Source organism: Epinephelus fuscoguttatus, linkage group LG9 (assembly GCF_011397635.1).
Source record: "Epinephelus fuscoguttatus linkage group LG9, E.fuscoguttatus.final_Chr_v1".
NCBI classification, from domain to species: Eukaryota; Metazoa; Chordata; class Actinopteri; order Perciformes; family Serranidae; genus Epinephelus; species Epinephelus fuscoguttatus.
The window spans coordinates 10,244,137-10,267,143 of record NC_064760.1 but is presented as its reverse complement, the minus strand read 5'-3'; the positions used below and the strand labels follow the sequence as shown (position 1 = coordinate 10,267,143).

General features: G+C 41.6%; 1 protein-coding gene across 1 annotated transcript in view; it reads left to right on the top strand.

Annotated features, from left to right (window-relative positions):
- Positions 1 to 23,007, top strand: part of rxfp1 (relaxin family peptide receptor 1) — a 140,604-nt gene that overhangs the window by 55,895 nt on the left and 61,702 nt on the right. The window contains exon 4 of the mRNA XM_049585117.1: positions 17,515 to 17,598. Within this exon, the coding sequence (XP_049441074.1) occupies positions 17,515 to 17,598 (84 nt within the window). The remainder of the gene's footprint in view (positions 1 to 17,514; positions 17,599 to 23,007) is intronic.

Sequence of the window (23,007 nt, the reverse complement as noted above, 5' to 3'; positions counted from 1 at the left end):
AAGTGAAAGTTGGCAGAAATACAAATACTACAGTACAGATACCCCCAAAAAGTACTTAAGTACTGTAATGAAGTATAACTACTTTACACTACTGCTCAATATCACACACATACAAAAAGATCACTTAAACTACTGCCCACTGACATGGTATTAAAGCTATTGTTATACAATTTTTGCCCTCCAAACAACTTGAAATACACATATTTAGATCAGGGAAATTTTTCAGGGGAACCTGCCCCCAAACCCCCCAGCAATGCTCGTTTTTTTTGGACCCCAGTATTTCTACAACCCTGTGTACGGCTCTGGTGACTGTTTGTGTCCGTAGTGGCAGCATGCTTAAAAAACGAGTAGTACAATCTGTAGTTCAAGAAACAGCCCAAGAGTGAGCAAAATGCGTCACCTGCTGGATTTCTGCTGCGAGATGACCAGGGAGATCTGGGCATGGGCAAAATAGAGGGCAGATTAATTCAGTCAGCTGTATTTCTATAGCACATTAAACACAAACAGAGTTGATCCAAAGTGCTCTTATTACACACAGAGAAAAGCAACAACAAATGAAAGAAGACAAACACAAAAATTTTAATGACAATTGCAATAAAAACTAATAACAGTAATGATAACATATCATTACTGTTATTATTGCACCTATTGCAAAAACTATCCTTGTTGGTTTTATACTGTAACCACATTGTGACAATAACTGCCAGTGTGTTTACATGCAGCTTGAGAAAATCAAATTATTGGCTTAGTTCGACTGAAACCAGACTTTTAAATGCATGTAAACAGCTTAGTCTGTCTGAAATTGGACTATCCATAGCTTGACTAACACACCTAGATAATTCGACTGAAAATCAAACTATTGCTGCATGTATCCACTTCGTCTGACTGGAGTTGGACTCAGCGTTCTGCGCATGCACCACTTTTTCTTTTGCAGGCTTTCACCCCGAAGAAGAAGTAGATGACGTAGCAACAGTTCTGTATATAGCAGTGCGGTAACTCCCAGAAAAACAAACAAACAAACAAACACTATGACGACCGAGAAGCAGGAAGACGAGGATACTACATTCATGCTCCGCCATCTTCGTTCGTCGTTAGCTTCCTCTTTGGGTCAACCGGAACTAGTTCAATACGCACTATATTAAAAATGACACAGCGCCTCCTATCGTCAAAACGTACTTGGTCAGAAATTCAATTTTCTCTTCTGCATGTATAATCAGACAAGATGAGAAGTCCAACTTGACTGATTAGCAGAGCTATGAGCTTAGCTCAACTACTGCGTGCATGTAAACATACTGAGTCACATCATACAAAATGAAAGGCTTGTGGGTAGAAGTGTGTTTTAGGATGACTCTTGAAAATCTCAGTGATGGGGGCGACTCAGACGGTGGGAGGAAGAGAATTCCAGGGTTTGGGGCCAGCGATAGAGAAGGAAATAAATCTGATGTTACATGTTTACCTATTATAGGACTAACTATCCCTACACTGCAGTACAAGAGAAATGCTCTAGCTACATGATTGGTGCTTAAGTTACGCTCACCATCCTCGTTCAATATGTTGTGTTTTTTCCAGCCTTTGTACAGTGGGTAGGCTGCTGTTTGTATAAGGTAGCGACATGCAGTGCTATTGATCTTAAGGTGCAGAGACACAAGAGGCAAACCAGCTTGAGTTCAGGGCCCTGCAGTCTCATTGAATTAGAGACTGCATCTATTTGGGGGGGAGGGAGGGGGGGTTGTTTGTAATGTCTTCAGGGTAGATGAGTTTCTGTCTTAGGGGATAGCTGGGTTTCTGCTTCTCTGCTCTTTTTGTTATTTCTCAGGTGTATCTTATTGCCCACTTTGAGCTGCTGTGACCTTTTCTTGAAATGTTGCTCTCTGTTTTTTTGCCTCAGTGCTTGTTGGCACATTCTTTGCCCGATGGTGAAGCGTTCCAGTAAGCTTCAGCCTTATTTTGCAGTGATCTGTGTGACTCACTTTCCTGTAAACTTTTATAACAAGGCTTCTTTTCCTTCAGGTGTGCACCAAAAATAACCCACTCCAATGTCGTTTTGTGTCATCTCGTGTAAACCTGATGTTTGTGTCCACTGAGTTGATTCATGAGAGCTAGCACTTCCTGGCTGGATTAGGTGTGACATATCTGTGCTAATAGTGCAAGTAAAATAGTCTATTATACATGTAAGATTGATCCCTATCTGTCCTGTTTCGACAGGAAATGAATGAAAGTAATGATACCATCTAATGGGAACGTTAATGGCTCACAGGCAGACATAGGGGAAAGTCACACATGTGCAAGTCACAGGCAAGTCATAAGTCTTTACCTTCAAGTCTCAAGCAAGTCCCAAGTTAGTTGTGGTGAGAATCAAGCAAGTCAAGTCCCTGCTATAAGTCAAGCAAGTCAAGTCAAGTCATTGCTCAGGTCAAGCAAGTCACAAGTCAAGTCATATGTCACATACAGCAAACATCTCACGATCCGTTAGCTAGATGTCCTCTGAATACGCTGTGAAAAAGTCTGGTCTCTGTAGGCAGCCCATGCTCCGCAAATGGCAACAAAAACATTTGGGTCCAGGCTGTACCAACCAGCCAGCATGAGACCAGCAAAAACAAGCACATACACATGACGGCGGTGCCCATGTCTCGCGCAAGTGCACACACGTGAACGCGGTGCACAGAGAAGCAGTTAGAGCTACAGGCTACAATGAGGCTAAAAACAGAATTCAAATGACGTTTTTCCAAACAGCTTTTTATGTCGGGGCTTCAGGACACTTGGATCACTACGGACGAGCAGTATGGAGATATTTTGTGGTTTCAATTATGTGTTTTTGGACGATTGAATCTGGGGTGCCGTAAGCCTCCATTAGGTGGAGTTTGTTGCTACCTCTTCTGCCCTTGGATCTCCGCAAGTGTTGCGAGGACTGTAAAACTTCACCTGATCCTCCATCGTCATGAGGGTGAATAGATAATGGGTGAATTTTCATGTTGGGTGCACTATCCCTTGAACAGGTGTGTAAATCCAGGGTAACCATGACAGAGTCACGGGGGACGAGGGGTGGAGGGGGAGGGGGAGAGCTAGCTCCACTGTGTTTGATAACATTGTTGTTAAACAGAGGTGACGCCCAACGGTGCTTAGCGTGCCTTTCATATTAAATTAAAGCCAAATCCTTTCAAGTCATCTGTCTCAAGTCAAAGTCAAGTCTCAAGTCATGAATAGAAAGTCAAAGTCAAGTTGAGTCTTTTATCAACATTAGTCAAGCAAGTCTTAAGTCATCATATTTGCGACTCGAGTCTGACTCGAGTCAAGTCATGTGACTCGAGTCCCCCATCTCTGCTCACAGGTGAACTCAATGAGTTTTGCGTGACATCAAGGTCTAAACAACCCACTAAGAAATTAAAACAACATCTCTGGCAGTCTCCTCTTGTCTGATTTAGTACTTGCAAACGTGACAGAGAATCCTCATGGACACTAAATCCTAATTAACCTTTAAGTTGACAGCTCCAGGATAACAGAGTAAAAACATAAGAGGATGACTGATGTGAATTTAGTGGTGAACAACTCCAAAGGGACAACAAGGGGAAATTTACTTTTCAGGTTCAATGAGTCATTGGCCAGTTGTGCATCATGCATCCCTTAGCTCCTGTCTAATACTCCTTTCAGTACATTAGTGCAACGACTGACAAATGTCTATCTCAGAGAGCACAAAGAAATATCCGTCGTTTATCTGAAGTGAGTAATTAAAAATAAAATCTGAAAAATGTAAGCATTTTTGTAATAACTTAATTTTATGGCTACCTTGGGGGCAGTGGTGTAACAGGTGTGGTGTGAATCCAATAGCAGCACTGAAGTCTGGCAGGACAGTTTGTAATGCACTTTAATATACTGCTTGTCAATCACAGAATGAGCAGGCAGGTAAACAAAGGTGAAAGTCAGGTTTTTGGTTTAAGACCTTCTGGGACACAGGTTCAATCCAAGACTTATGGCGTAGCACACCAGAGCAGAGAGCTGGTGAGTCACTGGCATCTGCTGAATCCACACAAATAACAAACAGCTCAAAAGTGTGCAGCAGTACCGTGAGGTAGCAGACAGGAGGCGGCATTAGATGATTAGAGGGTCTGATACCAGATGAACTCACAAGGGAAGCCAATACACCCATGAGGAGCAGCTGTAGGTAGGTCGAAACCGGCAAGGAGTCGAGGAACCAGTGGTAATGATGAGTGGATCCTGTGGCGCACACACAAAAGCAGAATGTGCAGCCATGCGGCGAGGTAATCCACAGCACAGGAAATCACAGGCAGCAGAACAGATAAACTCACAATGGAGAGCCATGTGGAACAGGCAAACAGAAAATAGGAATGTGGAAGCAGAGCTCTTGGTCAAGGACAGAAGACTAAGTTGTTTACCAGGGAGCAGGCGAAGCAGGAGGGGCAGAGGCATGCGAGGACGACAACAAAGAAGCAGTCCAGGAATAAATGCCAGAAAGTCTTGCATAGGAATGACAAAGAACAGTCTGGCAATGAGAGTCTGTGCAGCTGGAGTATTTATAGTGGCAGGGAGTAATGAGGCACAGGTGAGCTGAGTTGGCTTGATGAGGGTGTGGTGGACCAGCAGGAGCAGGAGATGTGTGGATAGGTGATAGGCTGGTAGGTAGGTGTGATGGAGAGGAGGGGCAGGTCAGACATGCACACTGTGTCAAGTGGAAACAAGTTTTCAATACAGCACTCCATCCAATGTTCTGGGTCTACCCCGTTGGACCATATGAGTTGGATGTCCCCAGAACACTTCTCACAGGAGGCACCCAGGAGGCATCCTGATCAGATACGCAAATCACCTCAACTGGCCCCTTTTGAAAGAACAGCAGCTCTACTTCCAGCTCCCTCAGGATAAAGCTGAGCCCAGTCTCAACTCATTTGGGCCACCTGTATTCATCATCTCATTCTCTCGGTCACTATCACATGACCATAGGTGAGGGTCAGAGCATAGATGGACTGGTGATGCTCTTTTTTCACCATAACAGACTAACACAACACCCACATCACCGCTGACACTCCATTAATCCACCTGTCCATCTTGCGTTCCATTTTACCCTCACTCAAGAAGATAATTAAACGCCTTTGCTTGGATAGATTCAAATCTGAACCATCCTTTCAAACTTGATGGTACTGACTATCATCCCAAATGCCTCACAATCAAATGCAAACCGCCCCAGTGCATGCTGGAGGTCACAGAACCACATCATCTGCAAAGAGCAGAAATGCAACTCTGAGGTCCTCAGACCAGACACTATCCATGAATGCCACAAACAAAATGGATAAAAGGGACAACCCTGCCACAGACCAAAAACCACTGAAAACATGTTTGGCTTTGTGCCAAGTACATGGACACAGTTCTGGCTTTGGTCACACAAAGGTTGAGTGTCTCATAGCAATGACCCTGGTACCCTGTATTCCTGTAGCACCCCAACAGGACTCAGCGGGGGGTGTGGATTTAAGCCTTCTCCAAGTCCACAAAGCACATGTAGACTGGATGGGCAAACTCCCATGCCCCCTCCAAAAGCTCTGCAAGGATGAAGAGCTGGTCTACTGCTCCACAGCCAGGATGGAATCCACCTTGCTCCTCATGGATCTGAGGCAAGACAATCATTCTGAGCCTCTTTTCCACTACCCACCTTTTATGTCGTAAACAATGGCTAATTTACTGTGAGAACAAACCAAAACAATAGTTGTGGGCCAGACAGCTAAACAATGAGCTGAAACTCACTATAAAGCTCTGTAAAGCGAAGGGGAGCTGCAGATTCAGGTGATAATTCAAATTCAAAATTGCAAGCATATCATTGTTGCTTCAGTCATGATCAGACAAACAGAATCCAGAAAGGAATGCGCTTTTGAATGCTGTTTTTGTGCATCAGGAGGATCAATTTATCATAGCTGTTTCTCATCATAGCTTTCATTCATGCTGTTTTCTAAAGATGCAGAGATAAGTTAAGAGTTGCTAATGACAATGCCAATCAATATGAAAATCAATACTAGGCCCAGGGAACTGTCAAAGGATCAAACCATAGCTAATATTTAAGCAGAGAGGCGCTTCGAAGACATGATTACTCATCAGGAAATAGCTGAGTCCAATTAGTCATGACATCATTATAAAACCCTCAGTGATTAAAACCCAGCTCATCAGGGGTGGAAAAAGGAAGGGCAGAGTGACATGTCCTCAATATTCAATAACAATAACACACACTGCTGAGTTCATTTCATTGTTGAGGTTTTTTTAATAGAAGCAAACAGGTTGCAGCTTATAATGAACTTATAATGTACAATCTGCACTTTTCAGCTGTTGCACATAGAGACACAACTGTTCACACTCACATGCAAACTCCATAATCTATGTATTTCCCATACAGTATTGTGCTTTTGGACAAAGTATCTTTGATAATAGATGATGCGCTGGCCTCGTCCTGTATTGGAAAATATGATCTCTGCATTTTTCAGTCTCATTGTGATTAACTAGAAAGTGTTCCTCTATTCCTTGCTCATTTTGCTCACGGTTTGAAATTTGTGTGCTCTATATCCAAACCCATATCAATGGGAAGCTTATCAGTGCCAGCACTGCTGTCTTTTTTGTCATAGCTTCTTTTGTCATTGCTGATGAGGTAAAGTATTCATAGCAACTGCGCTTTGTGAGATTTGCATTACACACCCACACTGCAACGGATGTGATAGAGACCTCCCACTGGCGCCTTTTGAAGTAGGCCAACTGCTACTCACTAAAATGTAAAACACTGAACAAGGCTTTATAGTAAATGAGGGTTTTACTGCCCCAGCACTCTTTGCGCTATGGCTTTAATGACAAACCTCCAGTTGTCAAGCACTGCTGCGTGTAATTAAAATGCTTTCATGATGAACTCCATTCATGAACTGTTTCATAGATTGGTGTTTGGTCTCCAATTACGTATACACGGGCTATACATGAACCCTTTTTTTTAGCTGCGACCAGCAGCTCTATAGCTCGCTCTGCTGATTGGTCAGTTGGTCCACAAAAAGTTCCCCAGCATTTGGCTGCCACCGTTTAAGCCCTCAGAGGCTAAAATTTCCCAGTTGCCTCTCTGTCAGCTCCACTTAAATTGTGCTAAAGTTAGGCTTTTATGTGTATTTTTGCAAGTCTTGGTGGTGCTATACATTATATAAAAACTAAAATATCTAAATCAATTGCAATACTCAATAAAGCCAAAGACCTCATAAACCAAGCTTCCCTTTACACGTTATATTGTTCATTCATTCTACCATACATGTGCTACTGTGTGGAGGTGTGGGGGGAATACATACAAAACAAACATTGACCCAATATTCATCCCGCAAAAAAGGAATTGAAAATAAAACAAAATATAGAGAGCTGACAAATCCACTTTTTATTAAATTGAAAACATTAAAATTTAGAGATTTAATTGACTTCAAAACAATTCAATTTATGTACAAGGTTAAAAACTGCCATCTACCAGCTGGTATCCAAGGGTTGTTCCAAATAACAGAGAGTGCATACAGTTTGAGGGGAAGCTTCATGTTCAAGAAACCGCCAGTCAGGACTAATATGAAATATCATAGTGTTACAGTCAGGGGAGTTACTCTGTGGAATGATTGTAGCGATGAGCTGAAAGCATGTAATAAAATATCCAAACTGAAGAGACTGTACAAAATGAAGATACTGCAAGCATATGAGATGGAACAGTAATGGCTTATGTCTTGTTTTTGTTTTGTCTTGTTGTTGTTTTTTGTAGTCTTCTTGGTAGGTATGGGCTGTTGTTGGTAGGCCTACAGGAAATTGATCTTGGTTATTGCACTTAGGTCTAAATGGACTCGCACAAGGAAAAGCATTTCTTAGATAAACTTTATTAGTTTTTTGTTTGTTTGTTTGTTTGTTTGTTTTTTTGCACTAAATATTAAAGCAGATGGACAAGGGGGTAGGACTGGAAAAGTTTCTTATAACTTCTTCCTATCCCTTTTGGACATGATGTTTGGGTGATAAACTGAATATAGGCAGATGTACTGTTTTCCAAACTGATAAGGCTTTGTTGCCTGTTGATTACAGGTTTGTTTGGGGGTTTTTTTGGTTGTTGTTGTTGTTTTTATTTGTGTGTAGGCTTTATTCCTTATTCTGCCTTGATTTTGTTTTTATTTTGTTTTAACATGTTCAATAAAAATTGATTGATTGATTGATTGATTGCTTTTTGTAAGTGGCCTTGGACAGTGGTGACATGTGGCTGCAAGTCACTCATCGGGATGCGGAAATCAACTCACCAGTCTGTAAACTGTCCCTCTGCCAAATTCTAGCAAGCTAGCTGCTAGTTAGCCAGGTGGAGGTTTTCAGCTGTAAACATCAGTAAACAACGGGAGAAAGATGGAGAAGAATTGACACCAGCTGAACTGGCATCCTGCTTGCCTTTGTACAGGTGCTGGAAAATAATCTGGATAACCTCCATACTGCATCAGTTTCCAGCATGGTATCAGAAACCTTACCATTCTCACAGTGATAATGCTAAGATTTTGACATTTAAAAGATATATTTACCATGTTCTCCATCTTAGTTTTGCGTGTTAGCATGCTAACATTTGATAATTAATACTAAACAAAAAATACAGCTGATGAGAATTTTACTAGTTTTGCAGGTATTTTGTCATAAACCAAAGTTTTGTACAAACTCAAAATTATGGCCTGATGATAGCGCTACATAAAAGGTCAGGGGATTTAAGTTTGTGCAGTTCAACCTCTGGGGACCATAAGTGTCTGTAACACATTTCACTAAAAAACTAAAATTTCAACTCTTCAGGATTTATCCACGGGAACATGAATATCTACAGAATTATGTGCCAGACCATCCTATAGATGTTTAGATATTTAATTGAAGTGAAACTTTGACCTGCTGGTGGCTCCAGGGGAAAAATCAGGGCTTCATCATAAGACTTTATCTTCAAGGGGCTTTGAGTATCTGTAGCAATTATCTAGTTGCCGAGATATTCCAGTCTGGACTAAAGTGGTGGACCCCCATAGCCACACTGTTAGCATGGCCAAAAAATAATACTGCTACTAAATAACAATACACTAGGATGTATTTTGTGCTACGGAATATCTGTTATTTTTACACAGATTCAAAGTCCCAAACCAACATGTGCATTCTTTAAATGTACCCTGTAGAGTCATTATAAACAGCTTTATTTATGTTCAACCTGTACCACCAAGACACACCATGTGTATCCTGAGGGCCAAACAGATAATGAAATGTGTTTTGTACCCCATTAAACATTTGAAATGACTTTTATTTGTATAGTTTGGAACTTCCTTTGTTTATAACAGAGATGTTCTTCTTATCCTCCTCTTTTATTGGCTAATTGCTCCTTTTACTCCCACCGACCGCGACCTCCCTTTGTGACTGGAGCAAAATTGCTTTTGTCTTTTCGCTTTTAAATTGAAATTCCACTGAAAATAACCCAAAGTCACATAATGAAGGTATCTGATAAATGATTCTAGTGTGACTCAGCATCCCACTAATTATGGGGTCTGTATTGTATTTTTTATCAGACCACAGTACAAATGATTAAAAGCTTCAGTGGAATATTGGCTCCTCCATCTTCTTAGCATAGACACCCAATTTGAGGAAGGTCCAAGTTGCAATTAGAACATGTCACTGAGACAGACTTCATTTATTTCTTTTAGTTACAGCACATGGTGCCGAGACAGTGACTGCTAATGACTTTGGACATCCCCTAACTGTTCCTTTAGTGCCACAATGAGGCTAGCATTTTATGTTTTGGAGTGAGATATCTTTGGTTCATATTCATGTCGCCCACAGCATCAGTTGTTATAACGCTGGTGATCGTTCTGTGTTATCTAGGGCCATCGTCAGTTCAACCTGCAACATTATTGGCGTATCTATCATCCTCAGCTTTACTTTGTGTTTAGTGCTTACGTGCTAAAATATGATTGTAAACATGGCGAACATTATACCTGCAACTTCTGAGCATGTCAACATTGCTACTGTGAGCATGTCAGCAGGACAAGTGCAGCCTCATGGAGCTGGTACTGTGGCTGTAGACTCTGTCTTGTTTGTATATCCAAGAGAAATAACATCTTTTCTGATGTAAAACCAAAGCCCTCCTTTTTTAAAAGAAAATCTAGTATGTAACAAACTAAAACTATAAGGGCACTTGAGAGCACAGACCTTTGCCAGGGCAAAATGCCATATCTTGCAATGCTGAAGGTGCAGTATATGACATTTGTAACATTAATGTAATATTATTAATGATATTATAATAATAATAATATTATTAATTAGGTTTGATACCAATTAAGCAAATAAAAGTTACAGAGATGCAAGTCTAAAAGTACAGATTTTAAGATTTTGTTTGAAGGTGTCCACTGAATCAGAGAGTCTGACATCCTCTGGACGGCCGTTCCAGAGACGAAGGCCAATGACAGAACGCATCACCATACTTTTTAGTGCCACTCTGAGGGACATTTAATAGACCCGAGGTGGAGGATCTCAGGCATTTAGAGGGAATGTATTTGACCAACATATCAGATAAATAGTCAGAAGTTGGTCCATTAGGAGATTTTGAAATTAATTCTAAAATGAACGGGAAGCCAATGGAGAGCCTTCAAAACCGGAGTAATGTGTTGTTGATGTTTAGTCTTGGTGAGTAGACGTCTTGCTGCATTTTGAATCATCTGAAGTTTGTTTAAAGATTTCTTGTAGCAGCAAAATACAACAATTTATGTCGTTACTGGCTAGATTATCACCACTGCTGTGCACTGCGTACTACCCGTTAGACGTGCACAGGAGAGCCATGGTGGCAAGATGAGAAAATTGGACCAGAAGCTTTTATATAATTCTGCTTACAATCAAACAGACAAACACACAATCAAAAAAACAAATGCACAAATACGTGCCCTCCTTGATGGAGGTAATGAGTTTTCTCCAGAAAAACAACACTTAACCTGGTCAACCTCACAGATGAGGAGAGCTCCATCTCTTAACACACACTTCAGGACTAAATTGTAATGTAATGTCACGTACAGCCAATCCACTTTATGCTCCTTTATACAAATGGCACGTAAAACTCTGTAAGCTGGAAAACTGACTATGTGCTGAATGTTAATGGAAACAAAAGGCATTTCCATTCAGACAATATTTTAATGAGATTTTAATGGCCCAGTCCTTGATTGGTTGGAGAACACTTTCCACTCCACCGCCATATAAGTGAGTCGACATGATCTGCACTTCAGTTGACACCCAATGTAGTCTTTTGTAAGTAGGCAGCACTGAATGTGCATGCAGATCATGTGAACTCTCCATCACCTATAGAGCTCTGTTCAAAGTCTGTGCGAGAGTTATTTCAGGTGATTGTTTTGGCGATTTCTTTCTATTTCAGCATGAGCACTGAACCTGAATGATTCATATAACTGATAGCAATAACTGCAAGAATTCAAAACGTAGTGATGACATTATTATTATAGGAAATTGATTCAATGAGGTAATTGTACAAGAGCTATTTTAATTAAAAAGGTGAAGGCCTTCCTGCAGGCCACACAATAGAGTCTCATGAGTGGTGTGAGATTATTGTCATTATCGCTATGGTTGTTAATTACTTCCTCTTTAGCTTGAATATTATGAGCAAGGGCAGTTTTTCAAGCTTTGTGATTGATCTGTAACCAAAGAAAAAGCTCACATATTAATTTCCTCCATATACCTATGATAGTCATATATATATGATACACTATAGCACGGATTTATGAAACAGCTGGCTCATAAAGATGAATGATAGTAACTGGAGACACAGCAGCAGCACAGTGATTAGTTTCCGGCTGAAAAACATAAAGCAACCAGGGTTTTAAGAAAACTGATGGATAGATGGAAAATTACTTGTGAGATGTCCTCTCTGGAGTCGAGGTTGCACCGTCTACTACGCTGCCTCTGTTAAAAGGTACAATATTACAATTGTATCCACCATCGCCTTGTTCGTTGTTATGCGAAACATTTAACTCTGCCCTCTAGTGCCACCTAGTGGATGTATCTATGTCAACATAAAGTGCGCATCAAAGTATGAGAGCAGTGATGTTTACAATGTTTGACACTGACCAATCTATTTATGTATGTCAGGGGAGTATAAATGAGCCTTAGGGCTGGTTTCTGCTCCGTCAGAACTAGTTAGTAAGATGTGTTGTCTGACCATGTCAGATATCATCAAAAGTGTTTTTAGTTGTTCTGACTGCCTACACTACGACATCCAGAAAGTCTCTTCTGGAAGGCATTCACACAATTGTTCAGATGAAAAGAGTGACAGAAATAGTTGTGTCAAGAATGAAAAAACAGAGCAAGAGAGAAAGGTTTAAACCCTGGCTCCCTTCACACCACCCCACTGGCCAATCACAGTGTGACGTGACATCAGAGTGGTGGTAAGTTGGTAGTGTCGAGTCAACCACCCAACAAGCATTGGTTTAACTGTTAACTGTTCAAAGACAAGAGCAGAAGGGGTCATTAAGGAACTGCAGACACATCCCAGATATCTGACAGATTGATTATCTAGGCATGTCTGTGAGCGACAGCCAATGAAAGTGCAAGATGGGGGAAACCTGGGGGAGGGGTCACCTGTGACAATTGACCTATGGCTAAGCCACGCCTCCCTCCACTCACTCAGACAAACGATCAACATTCAGTGACCGGCGCTATGGCAGGTGTCACAGTACACGGCATTTCGCAGGAGGCAGTTGATGATTTTTGGGGACATAACGATCAGATGTCATTGAGAAGTAACCAAAAGGGCCTAAACTACGCATTGGACAGATATATTAATCATTTTATTGTTGAGAAAAGCTTAAATTACAAGCCAAAATTTACAGGTCACAGTGTACGCTTGTGAACCGCATCTCGTTGCCGTCACCATCAAAGACAACAAGTTAAAGTGCCACTGAAGTTAAGGTTTTTGGCTCAGAATATGAGAAAAGGATAACGGCCTTTTTACCAAGAGCGTCTCTCCGTTAGTTTGGTACTACAGTATTTACACTGAATCATTCAGAATAACGTTTGACAACCTTTGTTATCTCTGCGATTATTACAGATAAGTTAATGAAGTTAATGTTAGCTTAACTAGAGCCCTTTGGACAACAGCTAACAATGATGTACGATCACCAAAGTACAAAACTAGAACAAAATAGGCTAATGAACTCCCAGCAAACAAGGTGACATGATGAACAACGCAGCTAGGAGCTAACGTTAGGCTAACTTTAGCTAACGTTAGCTAGAGATGTTAAAGATAACTTTTTATATTTCTTTCCAGCAAAGTGACAATATGTTGCCTCAAACACAATGCTGACTTACCTTAGAACAGATAAACAGATAGACATCCGTGTTAATCTTATTCACGTTGAGTTGATTGTCTACCACACAACTTTATCCAAAGGAAACAGTTTTCTTGGTTGAGATGTGGTTTAAAGAGTAAAAAATACATCTCGTCGCCCAGCCTCTCAGGATACCTTGTGTCGGAGTTGCATGTACCCCATGCGCACCGTTTGACCATTTTTAAACTTCAAATCTCCGAAAAAGCTCATAAAACCGAACAAAACTGACTTCCTGTAATGCATTTCAAGGAATGTCCAGGCAGAGAATGTCCGAGTGTATGGGAATGGCTATACGCATTGTGATTGGCTCATCGCGTTTGAGGGCAGGGCTTAGCCATAGGTCAATTGAAACTTTAACACAGACAACAAAGTCAATGTTTCAACAGAGAGGAAACAGGCTACAAATATTAAAGACATATGGAAGCAAGCTATTTCGTGAACACGTGCCAGTGACAACAAGAAATGCTGTCTCGCTCATGGTAATTCGTCTTTACCCTTTCAAATTCTCATTTGTTTTCGTAACAAAAATACTTTGGAGACCAGACCTACTCAATGGGGATTTGTGAAGGATCTTGTAGTGTGTGACATTTGCATTTTTTGTTCTTCATCACTGAATGCTCATGTGTTTAAGACATTCGTCATGGCATTTTAGTCTAACATGTCTTCTGTTAGTGGCTCCTTTAATGTAGCATAAACTTGTATTATGTTTTAAAAGAAGTGTGATCACTGTTTGTCCTTGTTCACCTGTTGAAGCATTCAGTCCACTTTGCTCTGTTCTTGAGATCTGACATTGACTTGGCAGCTGTTAGCATCACATATGCCTGTGATCACCACCCTTATTAACATAATTTGTGTTGACCTGGCACTTATTTGTTCCCTTGTGTGACAGCAAGGGAATGGCGATGTTTACCAAGTAAGCACAGGCTGAGCAACATTTAACTAAGATATTCCAGGAAACACGTCAGATGATACACCAACAGCAATTGTAATGAGAAAAAACACTCTGCTGGGAGGTGACCCGTCCATGATTAAAATATTAGTGGAGACGGGGGAGCAAATAACTAAAGATGGGTGCTGTCGGCTCCTGATTTCCTTTCACCACGCCATCGATAGCTGTGGCCAGAGGCATTATGTTTTCAGGTTGTCCATCCGTTCACTTGGACTTAACAATGAATTTTAGTTGTTATAGGTCAAAGGTCAAGATCATTGTGACCTCACAAAACATGTCTTTGGCTATAACTCAAGAATTAATTTGCCAATTTCAACAAAACAAAATTTCACACGAATGTCAAATAGGATATAATGATTAAGTTATGACATTTTATATTCAAAAGGTCAAAGGTCAACTTCACTCTGACATCATGATGTTCTGCAATAACACTTTTCTGGCCATTACACAACATCATATCTCAGGAACAGAAGGGGAGATTTGGTCAGATACTGAATTGATGATACTAACCTTGGTGTCTATCTTGAAATTCTGCTGATTGTATAGATCAGGGGTGTCAGAAGTGGCCCGCCAAAGGGTCCAATCCAGCCCACTAAATGACTTTGCAGACCTAGTAATGTTACTGTTGTGAGGGGTAAGAGATGCCAGGTTTCAGGAGTGATTTAAACAGTGAGTAGATACTTCATGTAAAATGCTACCATAGAGGCTTTTCCACCTTGAGCAGAATACAGAATCCTGTCACTATTTTCCAGTGACAGGATATATTAAAAGGACGTGCAAAACAAAACAAAGAGGCACACAGAGCACAAAAGGCTGCCAGTCAGTTTACAAAATTACATGAATAATCTTTAAAAAATGTAACATCTCGAGAGCAAGGTAAATGAATAAATCAATCTAGTTCAACATCAGACCTACTCATGTAGCCAGGCAGGACAGAGTCCCTATGGTTGCAGGGTGATGTAACACTGTGCCAAGAGAGATCCCCAAATTCTCTCAGATCTATTCTGTGTGTTGGATTTGTGCAGATGCAGTACTGTATTATGGACATGTCCTTGAGCCAGTGTGCAAAACAGGGTGGAGTGGTAGACTTCCATATGAGAAAAATAAGTCTCTTAGCAACCACCATCCCTGAGTGCAGAGCAATCTGTATGTCATAGAGCAACTCAGAGGTCTCTGCAGAGCACACAAAGACGGCCCGGTAGGTGGTGGGCCAAGCCCACATATCTGCTCCTCTCCCTATAAAGGGAGGACCCTGATTTCTAAAGTTGTGAAGACTATTTTTTCTCAATTATATTCTGTTTGTTGCAACTCGAAATTCATGCACATAATTCTAAAATCATATTTTAAAGTTTACATTGACAGGCAAACAATGCAGCGTACGATATCAGTCGAACCAATCGCACGTTAAGATACTGACAGAGGGACAATATTAACCGAACAGAGTTAGCAACACTGAGCACAGCTGTTTGGTCTGTGACGGACAGAGCACCAGGGACATCACAATGGCACTGCTCAACATGTAGTGAGGATAAGTAGTAATGTTACTGTGAATATACCAGCTATGGCTTTGCAACTTGTTTGGTCTCTACAACATTTTGTTAAAAGGTATGGTGACCTTTTGTAAGTGTAAGGGTAGCATTAGCGCTCACATATAATGATGCTAGCTAGCGTTTGCTGGCTGCAGTTACGTCATGCAGGTTGGACTCCAAATCTAGCTGCCTGCTCTGTATGCCGGAAAAAGTAACTCAGACAAAGTTTTCAATAAACAAAAAATTACGAAGTACGAGTGTCAAAAGTTTTTTTCCCATAAGTTGAAAACTGTCAAAAATGCTAACAAAAAATTAGCACCTCTCTCATTGGTGATCGTTTAAATGCATGAAATCTCCTCTCTGTCTGAGGTTGTGGTTGGGTTCAAAGTCTCTGGAATAGACATTTGAGAGTCATTGTAAAACTGCAGTCCAATAGTTGTACAGTGTAGCACAAAACCAGAAAAGATGTGCAAGTGACCCTACAGCAGAGCAGCACTTGTCACATTTGTAGAGTCACCACTTTTATCAGCACCTGTTTGGTAACTCGTTATATTAATTGGTAACTCGTTACTTTGCAGAGGTTGGAAAAAGATATACGTTTCTTTCCTGTTCCAAGACCAAAATCGAACCCTGAAAAGTGTAGGGTTAGCTAGCTGGCTACTGAAGATACAGCCTACTGAATGTATACACATGCTGCTTTTGCTTTTTAATGATTATAACAGTGAAACAGTGAAACAAAGACCGACCCTGCTGTACAGGAACCAGCGACGGGAAGCAGGGAAACTTTGCTGATATTCAGCCAGCTGTGTGTCATCGCAGTGTGCGCAGATGAACAGTGTTTGACCTCCCCTGAGATCCCTGCCCATCCGGCAGCGTAGCGTTCTTCTGCACACACTGCGATGCCACACAGCTGGTTCAATATCAGAGAGGTTTCCCTTTATATTCATTGTCTTGTGTGGCGATCAGCAGTGATGTGGTGGTTCACTTTTACACAGCGATCTGTAGCCTACAGTTCGGCTTTAGCTTCTAACTATCTTTGTCTTCTTAACCTGTTGTTGCTGCTGAGTCAGTTTGACATCCTAGATATATCCTTCAAACAGACTGTACACCCCTCTGTCTGCTTCTCTCTGGAATCACTCTTTCATTTTTCAAAAAATATGATAATATTTCTTCAGGGAGTGCAGTTAGTTACAGTGTGAGCTCCACGCTTACTCCGACAGCTTGTCAGACCATCACAAAGGGGCGGGGCTTAGCCAAAGGCCAGTTGTGTTCCTCCAAATGTATCTCCTTCTGCCAAGGCAGATGTTTGTTTTGCACTTCAAAGGTTTAAAAGACCTTCAAACTTAAAAAGTCCTTTCCTGTACATTACAGCATTCTTGTTCTGGAACACTCTGCTTTTTTTTTACATGCAGGAGCAGTTCTCACGTTAGATACTGAATATACCTATAGCCATCATGAAGAAACAGGATGACCTTCATCTCGTCTATAACAACACGAGGCAAAGATCTGTGTATCATGAAAGAGCGAGGAGTGAGAGAATGTGTGTATTCTTTGCCCTTTGGTGTGACAGATTGGAACATTTGAATGGCCTTAAATGTATTTAATGAAAGACGTTTGGTTTTGGAGGAAATAATTGCTGTGTCTGTCATATTTTCTCTTCCAGGGGATAATAATGGGTGGCCACATCTTTTCGACAAGTATTTTGGAATGCCCAGCCACAACACTGGGACCAAGTCCAACGTATGCTGTAAGTGCTGGTATTCTGCTTTAACTGCATGTTTAAAGAGATTTTTTGGTGAATTTGTGCTTGTATGAAAACAAACTTTTTGTTTTACACCTCCTCCAAACAGTAATTGTGTGTGAATCCGAACAAACCCTTTTAAACACCAAAGTCAAACAACATCACAAAGCAAATAACTCTTCAAGGCAGCAGTAGACCAGCATCTCCTGTGTACAGCAATGTTAAATCACTGTTTTTCCCAATAGAGTCTGGCTTTGAGGAGAGCATATAACCGCTTCATTTTCCCGTTGGAAATCACTGTCTGACAGAAAGGTAAAGCAGTGAATATATTACTGAGCATAGCGTTAGTTCAGACAGGACACGATGTCACGCTCAGCTCACATCCCAGCTACATCAGCTGATTGCAAATAGCCCAATCAACTGATGGAGCAGCTGATTGATGGGAGGGAGTCAGCTGATAGATCACATGATTCCTTTATATGATACCAGCTGGAAGATCTCATTCAGAGTGCCCTATTTAAACTGCTCTGGCCTGCCCACTGTTGCTGCTTCCTCTGCAAGTTGCTTTACAGCCTGCCTCCACCCAGCTCCTCCTTTTCATGCTGTGTCTGACTTATCACTGTCATCTCCGTTTGTCATTGATGCTGCTCTGTTCTGTTGCTGGGGGGTCTTTGCTGCTGCTATCCCTGCCTTAGGCTTTCCATGTAGGCGCATGGAAGGGCAGAGAGATGTGCTCTCTCCACCTTAGGCTTTTCAAGTAGGTGCATGGAAGAGGCTTTCAGTGTAGGCGTAGAAAGGCAGAGAGGCCCTTGAGCAGAGCCATACCGCCAAATATAATACTGCGAATGAAAATAAAGTTTTCTTTGACTAAAGTGGCCCTGGCTGAACTAAATTTAGCGTTCACTTAAAGGGATATTGATTTTTTTGTTGATAATCCCTCCACAGCAGTGGATTGCTTAGCTTCCCTGTCAGACTCTAGCCTGCTTTCTCCAAACTGGGGCCGTGCTGACTGACATCTACTGTCTGTTATATATTGCCTATGGATAAGTGCTCCATCCAACCCCACTTCAAAAAATCTGAACAATCCCTTTTACTAACACCTGTCCATCCTTACCCCCTGATTCATTCAGTTCAACTACAGTTGTGCAGTGCTAGTGAAATTGATCAGCATGAACTCGGAGTTAACAATTGCATTTTGTTTCAAAGAGTGCTTCTCTTTTCTGCTTGTACACTAGAAAAGAACGAGTTTGTGCAAAGCGTTTTCTGACTGATGTCTGGAATCAAAGTTGTTTATAGTTGTCCCAAATTGCCACAGTCGAAGGCAGAGTGAAAAGCCAGCTGTCGTAGAGAGCGGGAGAAGCAATAACAGCCTCTCCTGGAAGACATTCATGGTGTTGCGCCGGTTTGTGCACATGAAAAATGCCACAAATACTCTAACAAATGAAAAAAAGAGAGCGAGAGAGAAACTTCTTATCACTTCTGCACAGCTGGCCTATGTCAATTTCAGAAATTGTTGGACACATCCTGGAAAGGTGTGAAGAGAGGGGGTTCCTGAAGCTGTTCTACCAGCCGACAAGCAGTTGTGATGAAGCTTATAACCAAGACACAGGAAAAACAGAAAATGTCTTGGTGATATTAAAAAGTAAGAGCAAAGAAAATGAGAAATGCATGAAGGTAAACATTAGCTGACTTGCTAATGCTTACCTGTTGTGCTGTGCCAACATATTTCTGAAGGTAAGATTCAGCTGAAGGGCACAAAATATAATAAGTAGCATGGATATAAATATGAAATACTACATTTGAAAAGATAAGGTAAAAAGCATTGCATACATAAATAACAAGTCAATCATTGTTACCTATGGAGAAAAGATAAGACAGACTGTTCTCCGTAGACTCTTACCCGCTGGATGAATGCCTTTTAAACTATTTTTTTAAAGTAGCTGTGGCAAATATGTATGTTACACCCAACACAATTTTGTGTCAGTTTATTTTTTTTCTGATGCAGTCTCCTTTTTTGGCATGTAAAGAAACTCATTTTTGCAGCTTTCCAATTAAATGAGTCAGATTTTAAGAAGGTAAATGTACCCTGCAAGTTAAATATAAGCTCTATTGATTTACTGTTATTTAATGCTTCTTGTCAGGTGCTTTTAATGAAATGCCTTTCATATTGACAGCTATGAATTCAGTTGGCTATTGGCTTGTCAGAGTTGATATATGTGAAGATGAATAATGCATGCATGGCCTAATAGTTGACACAGTCATAGTTTTAATTTGTCCTTAGCCCCAAACATGAAAGCTCAAACAAACAACTTCAGGTTTTATGAATTTTCTGCTCACCGTGAACAGTTTTAAAGTTTCTTCTTGATAAGTACTTTTCTGAGCTCATGCCTCTTTATTCTCCCACCAGTAGCAGGTTTACACTACACAATTTTAGACCTGATTTTCCAGTCACAGACAGATCACCAACAAAAGCCCCAGATCAGAGGCAACTCAGCGCTCGCTCTCATGAGTACTGATCTCTGTGTGTAAATTTTCAAAGAGGTAGCTGAGAGATGCACCGATGGGTCTCCCTAACCATTCTCTCCTCTATATTTTTTTTTTTATCCCTTTGGTTTCTCGCTGCAAACCAGTGCACAAAAACTTTGGTCACCACGTCCTCTGGCATCCACTTTTGACGGAAAGAACTCCTGAACCTGCGTGGTCTTGCAGCTTTTCTCATATAACTTCTCATGTGTGTTTTTTGACTAAACATATCAGGAGAGACTCGTTCTGAGAAACAAGAATATTCATCTACACGTGCACATAAGAATAAGAAATGTGAAGAGTCTTTGGTGATGAGACCCCATCGTGATCAGGTAGTCTAGATGCTGATGGCAGTAATGGTGGTGGTGATGAGATGAGATGAGATGAGATGAGATGAGATGAAGAGGGAGCTGAGGATCTGGATGTGAAGAGGAGTGGGCTTTTGATGAGCTCGTCCTGGGTTCTGGATAAGGTCACTGGGGGTGAATGGGGTGGAGGAGGGTGCAGTGATTCTGCCTCAAATGACAGCTGACAGGAGCAGAGAGGAGAACAGGTTTAAAGTTTGGCAGCAGCAACATGAATGGCTGAAGGAGATCGCGGCAAAGTGGCTAACCAGGAGAGAGAACACACATAGCCAGCTGATCGGTGGAAGTGGTGGGAGTGGGATAGAGAGAGAAATGTGAATGGATGTAGCATAAAGAAAGTCTTCCTGATTGAAGTTACGCTGAGCTTCATTTTGGAGATCAGACAGATTTGTGTGGGATTGCTGCCAGTGACATGTCCTGTGATGTGTGATAACCTGTCGTCAATCACTTGTGTAATGTGCAAACCACAACAGCTTCAGGATACCTCATTATAAGACAGGTAGTTGCATAATGTGATCATCACAGCGATCTGATTACTTTGAAGGTCATATAGTGTGTTGGTGCCATAATGTGACAGTGGTTTGAACGCTAACATCAAATGCTTTGTTCACTAACAATCATACCACCCGCTTTTTCCATCTGTTCCACTCCAGTTTTGCCTCTGAACTTCCAGGTTGCTATTTCTGGCTATAATAATTTCAGGAGGTGACCTTTCATGTTCTATTAATCATAAGAAAGCCAGGGATCAGCCTGCCACAGTATTCCCATCCCCTGCTCCCTGACTCGCAGTGCACCATACTCCCACGTCGATCCTTGCAGGTGGTGAGGCCACATGTCGACAGCCCCGTGTTCTTTCCTCCGGCTGAGCAAGATGACCATGTTGCAAGGTAGTCTGTGTAAATGTGGAAGTTTTTCAGATTATTAGTTATGAAAAAGGCTTTGGCTAAGAAATTGACGTTAACATCCCGCCTCTCTCCAACCTCCACAGTATGAATGATGTATGGAGGAGCTAATTAAACCCAACAGGATTTACTTGCGGCCAGAAAATGTAGCAACAAGCGAGCAAGTGATATGTGGAGAGAGAGGTGTGGGTACAGCAGTGGTGGGGCCGAGATGTGAAGGATTCAATGGAGGAACAGTTCCTCCAAAACTGTGGGACGCCCAGCACTATATTCCAATATCTCTGCTGGCACCTTACAACAAGGCTGTTCTTCTTGTCCTGTAGTTTAAACGGACTGCTCTGACACTGTATGATGAGTAATCTGTGCCTGTGCAGAGAAGTATGACATGGAGAAACCTATTCACAGTTCTCATTTACACAAACTCTCAGAGAGCTTCTAACTTAGTTAAAATTCTAGTGAGAAGTCTTACTTAGTGATTTAGGAAAATTCTCAGAGCAGGTCTGATCAAAGAATGGACAGAAACTTTTACCTTAGTGAGGAGGTACGGATGACCTCAGCATACCTGTCAAGTTTTGGATTTGAAAATAAGGGAAATTTTCTGGCGCCCGCCGCGAGCCGTCCCACCACCCCAACCAAGCTCCAGTATCCCTTACATTTTAAGACAGGTGTACACAGAGGCGGTTCTGGCTAGTTTTACGCCCTGGGCGAACCATCCCTTGGCCCTACTTTTCTATAATACATCAATGAAATTTCAATGGAATAAATTACTTATTGACTTATTCATACTTCATAAACAGCATCAATAAATGATTAACATAGCGGGGATTGAAATAAAATAAATAAATAAAATAAAAATCAACCAGCCACCCTCCTCCCCTGACAAGTAAAGAACAGTCCCTAAAGTGCGGTGAGGTTTGTGGACCGTTACCTGCCACAAAGAGAGAAATGTGAACGGCTCGTTTCTCCTCTGACACGCCACATACCTGTGTGCTGCCACGGCTCGGTTGTCCAGGTACTACTGGGCAGTCATGACGCCAACGAAAGAGGAAATTACTGGACCTGGAGTCGGACTTCTCTGTCACCGGTAAGCCGTTATCTTGCGCCACAGAGCACTATGAGCCTCCGCCGTATTCCTGTCTGTGACCCCCGTTCAACCCACAACTGCCAGGATTCGCCTTTCCTTTCTGCTGCTGGTTGAAACGTGATAATAGCGGCACCCCAGCGCCCACTCCACTGACTTGACGTGGAAATGAGCGGTAGTCTAGAAAACTGGCGAGTTTTGTTTTTGTTTTTTTTGGAGGGCGCTCGTGCGCCCTCACATAGATTGCACCCTGGGCGGTCGCCCACATTCCCATAGCAAAAACCGTCCCTGGGTGTACAGGAAATCTAAAATAACCACTTGTCAACCAGACCCGCTGTCGACACTAACCTCGCGACAACTGCCACCCAGGCTACTGCAGGTGGCAGTTCTCGCGAGGTTCCCACTAAATATTTCAGTGTTATGATCACAGTGTTTCTGGCATTACATTGTTATTGCATTGGGTGGGAGGTGTGAGCGCATCTCTAATTAGATCAACCACAAATATTATCCCTGCACCATCTAATCTGTAGCATTTAATTTACTC